The sequence below is a fragment of the Ceratina calcarata genome, unplaced genomic scaffold, assembly GCF_001652005.2.
Source record: "Ceratina calcarata isolate Rehan_Ccalc_2016 unplaced genomic scaffold, ASM165200v1 scaffold86.2, whole genome shotgun sequence".
NCBI classification, from domain to species: domain Eukaryota; kingdom Metazoa; phylum Arthropoda; class Insecta; order Hymenoptera; family Apidae; genus Ceratina; species Ceratina calcarata.
In genome coordinates this window covers 484453-491338 of record NW_017179946.1, presented here as the reverse complement: position 1 = coordinate 491338, position 6886 = coordinate 484453, and the positions used below count along the sequence as shown (strand labels likewise).

At 40.2% G+C, this 6886-nt stretch overlaps 1 protein-coding gene across 6 annotated transcripts in view; it reads left to right on the top strand.

Moving 5' to 3' along the window:
- mtd (TLD domain-containing protein mustard) overlaps positions 1–6886 on the top strand; it is a 150384-nt gene that overhangs the window by 32755 nt on the left and 110743 nt on the right. For 3 of the 6 annotated variants that reach the window (XM_018035030.2, XM_018035027.2, XM_018035028.2), the window contains exon 2: positions 158–490. The exons of 2 other annotated variants lie outside the window; for them this stretch is intronic. In XM_018035030.2, coding sequence (XP_017890519.1) covers positions 342–490 — 149 coding nt within the window. In that variant the 5' untranslated portion in view covers positions 158–341. The remainder of the gene's footprint in view (positions 1–157; positions 491–6886) is intronic. One more of the 6 variants, XM_018035029.2, reaches the window with a different exon arrangement.

Below are 6886 nucleotides of genomic sequence, written 5' to 3'. Positions count from 1 at the left end.
ATGCTATACAAAGGAGTAAAACAGTAACTCATGTGAGCAAATTTTATAAAGAATGAATTTGGGTGACACAGCAGTCAAAGTATTAAAGGGGGTTGATGCAAAATAAGGGTTGGGAATCCTTGTTTTGCATAAATCATATTTTTCAAAACTCGATTAGAAAAATCTATAGGCGTGAATATCGTCAGGAAGCGGGAGTGTGAAGTCGCTCGTTCTCGCGAGTGCCTCGACGATGCTCGCTCGACACGCGACCTAGAGACAAGCCGCGGTGCGGATCGAGCGAGTTCGTGGACGTTTCGTCGCGAGTGACAGACACCGGCGAACTTGGATCGCGAACAGTAGCAATGTCGCTGTTCTCCGGCGGCGGTGGCGGAGGCGCGAGCGGACCGCCACCGGTGAAACCGAAGGAACCCGCGAGTCCTTTGCCACCTTCCAGGCAACGGAGTCTCAAGGACCGCCTCAGGGAGGGGATCACCGGGAGATTCAATTGGCAGTGAGTACTCGCCTAGAATCATTCACATATATCTTCCGATTCTGCATCTTCTGATTCAACAGATAGTTACGATTACCATATTTTTTGGAGCGAAATCGGGGATTAAAAAAGATGGTCGAAATTATAATAACTTATTTGAGGCACGTTTGTATGTATATCATTTTCTTAGTACATTAAGAGAAAAAAGAAAGACGTAATAACGTGCGTCAAAATAACACACGTGTGCTGTTAGCCTTACATTGCAAATGTGGTAGAAATGATTTACAACAGACAACGGTTTTATGCGAGGTCGAAACTCCAGTCAAATGAGTAGAACCGTCAACTGATATCCAAACAACGTCGATTGCAAATTACTAATCATCAAATAAAAATGGATATCCAGAATAAATAATTCGTTTCCCATAAGAAAGAGAATGTATTTGTTACCACGAAAGACCGAAATTAGGGAATGGCAACACAGTCCGGTAGAAGACCACGTATTTCATTAGATTATTATGCATTCGAACTATGCATTAATTACTATGTGAATGCTTTCACTGATAAATGTCGACCTTTGCTAGATATCGGGTCTTCTACACTGGCATACTCGTGTATAATGATTCCCTAAAAATAAATGATATACGTATCCTATTGTAGGTATTATACAGAGTGAAACACCTAACGTTTGCAACTCAAATATCTTTGTTGTTTTTAAAGATACGTCAAATGTTTTAAGAATAAAGTTGAATGGTTCAGTGGACCTCAGAAGATACAAAAAACATTTTTCTTCTTCTCTTGATTGATGATTCGAATCGCCAATTCTGAAACCTGTGCTTATTCTTCCTTGGTTCACCATTTTACATTAATGGTTTTACAACACATCGTATACATCAGATATTTATGCAAAATGAAACATTTATCAGTTCAAAATATGTGTTCCAAACAAACATTTATTTCACCATTGGAATATTGAAATATGCAAACAGCTTTTAATGCTCTGCATAATTTTGTACATTCCACGTGGCATTTATAATTTTTGCACATTTCCCTATCAGCGCATAAAATTCGCTCTCTAATCATAAGACTTATAAACGACAGTACACGCATGGTATGATATGCAACGATACAATAATACAACACGGCTGTTCTGTTTGTTTTTATTCTCATTCTTCGATAATATTTCTCGTAGAGGAATAAAATGTTAGTGAACGAATAAAGGGCGCAATATAAAATAAATTTAATTACTGGCGGCAATAATTCAGGCTTTATCTTCGGGCCAGCGTTTCTCACGATCAGTGTGAAGCGTAATCAGTAGATGGCAGTCGTTGCTGGTTGCGAACAATCGTCGAGCGGTACCAATTGATATTCCGGTACCAGGGGACTCCGGAAAGACACGTAGTACGCCAAAAATACAACGTTCATTTTTATTGCTTCACGAGTAGGGAAGTAGAAATTGTTTTACGTCTCTCTTTTTTTTCCCGTGAATCATCGAACCAGTCACACCAATTATCAGATAGTTCCCAAAGTAGAAACGAATAATTCGCTCGGTGGGAATAACGACCGCAGGTTTGTGCATCGACGCGCTAATTAGTCGGCGGTTCATCGATTAGTCATTAACAGCAGCGGATCTTCTGGGCCGGCGTCATCTAAATCGATCTGTTATAATATGTATAGTACCGCGGCACGCTCGTCGGGGCTGGCCAATTATAATGAGGAATTTATCGCTCATCGAGGAAGCCTCGGCTGGTTAATTGCGGAACGGGAACTCTTTGTTCGGTTACGAATGCGATTATTATCCCGGCGTATCTTCGTCCGATGGAATCGAAACGATTCACTTTTTTCTTTGCCGCAATTACGCGACTTCTTGCCGGTGAATTGAGTAATTTAAATCGAGTTATATAACCCGTTCCCTGCGTTTTCACATAACATTTCGTTTCGTTTACCTGTGCGTGAATTACCTATAATTAAACTGAAAATAGCATACGTGCAGCTACGTTCATGAGTCGTGAAGTAGATTACGAAATTTGTAAACAAATAAAACGTTATGAGAATTTGCAATGCTTTTGGATGTCCTAATTACGACTCGTGAATGGAGGTGTACACTGGAATCTCTTGTCCCCGAGCGCGAAAGGCTATTTTAATTTATCATCGTGACTCCTATTTGAGAATTGAAATTAAGAGCTCGAGAAATTCAGTTCTAATTTTACTTGTCCGGAGAGAAAGACCGTCGACGTAATGTCTATCTATTAATCGGCAGCGGGTTTTGTACTCTTTTCCATAAAGTGAAAGAGAAAGTTATTAAATAGCCGTCACCTATATAAGAGTTATTGACCCAGCCATCGCAAACCAGTTCCTCCACGTGACCCTGACTCTTCCAATCGTAAATCGTCGACGAATTCGGGCCAGCTTTGTTTCGACCTCGTAAATCGTGTCTAACGTTGAACGAATTCATAGGCCAGATTCCATTACAACAAAATTTTTTTTTATATATTATCAAGATTTATTTGTAGTATATATTTATTAGCCGTGAATTTAGAATTAAAACAAATAATTTGACAGCGTTCTTGAATTAAAATTTCATGACGATACCTGAAACTGTGTACTTCGACTATCGAAGCGTGGCGTCGTTTAAAAATCGGGAGGGGCATTCTAAAAATATTCGTGGTTAAAAAAACACCGGTCGATGGGAGGTACAGGTAACTAGTCTTTGTTCACGGGATCCGTTCCGAATGAGAAATAGAGCTCGATTCGGTAGTCTACCGATGATCAAGGCCACGCACAGTATCGAACACCGACGATGCAGCTCCTCCAGTTGCCTGTACGAAAACAAAGGAACCATCCTTTCTATTGTGCACCGGGACGATCGTTGCATGCATGCATCGCATGCACGCCGTATTCGTGCCTGTTCATCAGATGTATGTATTGTCAGTCTACTATTCCGTGGGTACACGTCTCGCTTCAGCTTGAAATTGAAAATTACTACAAATTAAAAATCGATCGTCTTCTGTTCTTTGCAAAATCGGATTATAAAGTAAAAAAGAATCGATTTTTTATAACAGTCACGGATTGGGTTTTACTTATCGCTGTATTTCCCTAAGTCTTATGTATATGTATATATATATATACTTGGGTGACGCGCGAACTTTCCAAAACTGGGCCATTGGATAATTATTCCGTCCTAAACGACGCGACGCGACGCGACGAGCCGTGCCACTTCTCATCCGAACTGTTTGTTTCGATTTCGGTACTCGACACGCGTCATTTCGGATCCATTACAACAGCAGCTGTTCGTTCTCCGATGCCACGGAGACGGAAACGGTGGCCGTCACCTTCGAACGGAACGATGTCGATACGTTCCCGCGTGGCTCACTGTGTGTGCGACACAATTCGGGAAACTATGCAGCCAGGAGTATGTATGTAAAGGTACATCCCCGTTCATAAGTCTTACGACATATTGCGAAACCGTCAGATTATTCTAATTCAGTGACTAGAGTCGTAGCCATGTAATAAATCGTATAACAAATCACATACAATAAATGTTTATAATAAATATTTGCAATGAAAGATTATAAACATTAGCGTATAATAAATTGAATAAAAAAGCATTCAAACTTGTCGATATTTTATTACATTAGGAATAAAGTAATTTCGGTCTTTATAATGACTTTTGTACAATCTGGTAAAATAAAGGATGTACCATATTTTCATCTACGATTATCCTTTGAATATGTAAAATGTCACTTTTTATTTATACTCGTAGAATTCGATTGTACGTTTTACAACGTGTTCTAAAACTTATGAACAGGGATGTACGTTCGAGTACGTGTGTATAGATACATATTCCTCGCTCCATATTCCGCGCGTTTATCGATACAAGCCCCTGGCCCCGAACGTCGAATCCTATCGTGATCGATACTGGTACGCTCGACCGATGGAAAATTAACTGGTTCCCCGAATGCGAAAAAAATTCACGCTATTAAGCTCGATACCAGCCTTCTCCCATTCGTTTTTATCCTTTATCAAACTCCGGGCAACACGTTCTTCATTTTAAATAAATGTCCTTTAATTAGAACAAACGTTGGAACGACGAATGTGCAGTTTGAAACGAGTGAACGTGAGGCCACTCGAGGAACAGGTCGGTACAGTGAGCGAAAATGGAACACCGAGAACAGACTTAATTGATAAAAACGTTTTTAATTAACATCCAGTTTTCTTTTTAATTAAACATAACACGATCCCTTTGGAAAACGTTACAGCCAACCATTCGCTCTTTGTCTTTGATCACACGTGTCACACTTTCAACTTTTCATTGTATGTAAAAAAAAAATCTCGCTGATATTTCTAACTGGTAACCATCAGGTATGCAGGAGCTTCTATATGCCAAAAGAACAGGAATATAAATTATAGAGAACTTCACTCATGATTGCAGGTACTTACAATTGACGTTTCTTTACTTATTTATTGAAATATCAGAAATTCTAATTGACTCATTCACATATTCTTCGAATATCTCATTTTATTATACATACACGGCGAGTCAGAAGAAATACAGTGAAACTTCGGTATACGACATTAATTCGTTCCTCATGTTTGCACTTGTACCAAATAAAACGTATAAAAACTTTCCGATAAGAAATAATGTAAAAATGATTAATCGGTTCTCATGAATTATTTGATCATTTTATTCAAAGATATCTTTGATGAGATTTCTACTTCGTAGAGCTTATGGAGCAAATTTATATTCTCGTAAAGTCTTTACAATATATCCTAAGACTCAGGAGGGTTATATATCTCGTTATCGTGATTTTACCATTCCGTTCGGTTTTGCTCTTTGGAACGGGTCGAGAATGAGTTTATCACCCTTGACTTGAGAGCAATATCGAAGCTCTCGATTCTCCAATTCGAGCTGACAATGACCGCACCTGCGTTGAATTAAAAACAGCTCCCCCGATTGCGACTTTTCCACGTGAACGGGTCCGTTTACGAGTCCCACGAGGAGGGAAGAAAAGTTGGTTGGTACGCGAGGAACGAATTGCACTTCTGTCCCGTGGCCAAGAAACTCAGCGGCGAAATTAAGAAATGGGGAGGGAATCGACGTTGAAGAAGAAGGGTGGCTCGCCCGGGCGAAATCGTGAGATAGGACGGGTGCCTTGGCTTCCACGCTAACACGGATCCAAGCTCCTTGATTAAATTATCAGAAGGCACGGCTCTTCCGGGCACGTTCGGGCCGAGGGATCGATCGGAAACTTCCTCGTACGCCGGCTTACGAGTTATATTATAATTCCTTGAAACGTATGCTAGCTTCTTCCGTCTCTATAAAATGTAAAACTTTCGACTGCTGACAGAAAGATGAAGAAAATACGAGAATTTGAAATTCCTAATGGCACCATGGTGAACTGCATGCGTTAAATTTCTTCATACCATCACGGATATTACATCTACCCAACTCTGGCGAGCTTCGCGTTCGCGAATTTCGTTTATTATCGTGACAGATTCCTTCGCTTCGACCGTCACCTTTGTTTCCGCGGGACGAAGCAAACGGAGCCAGAAGGGGCGAGTTTAAAGGGGCGGGTTTTGAATACCGGAGGAAATCTCGACACGACGGAATGAGTCCGGCTGTGCCATTAGGTAGATACTCTCTTGAAAAATGTCCCGGCACCGTCGAGGTCACCGGGTAAATGGGTCAAGTAGACGTGGCAGGTACTTAGCGCCGCGCACTTGACGATGCAGATTGCAACGACGACTACGGGCTCGCGTGTGTCCCCGCGTAAACTCGGCTCGTTTACGAATTCCAAAACGCATGACCCCTACTTCCCATTGCCCTTAATCCAAATTTGAAAAAAATTCGGATCGTTGATCACACTCACTGAGCTTAATCTAAAGATTCACTCTCGTAAGCGTCTGTAATTACACGTCATTTAAAGCTTTAACTAATTGCCTGATAGTCACTGAAAAATTATCTCGTCACGATGAGTCCCCTTTAAATTAAATATAAAACGTTCGTCATTTTATTTGCAAATAAACTACAGATTATGGATGTATTGGCTATACAGTCAATCCCAAAAGTTTATGTACCTTAGAAAAACGCATTTCCTGTAATTAAAAATAGTTCACTTTTCTTCTAATTTCGATATTTAATGAGTTACATATGATTATATGGCATTTTATTGATGTTGACAAAATCCGACCATCCCAGCGTCGAAATGGCGAACTTTTGACAAAAAATTTCGTTTTTCTTCAATAACTCCTAAACCGTTGGTCCTACGGGAAAATTGCCTAAGACCATTCTTGTAGAGGACGACGAGATCTACAATTTCCATGTAAAAATTTTTCGCTAGCATTAATATTTAAAGAGTTATGGACGAAAAACGAAAAAACCGTTTTTCGCAAATTACTCGTAAACTATTGAAGCTAGCG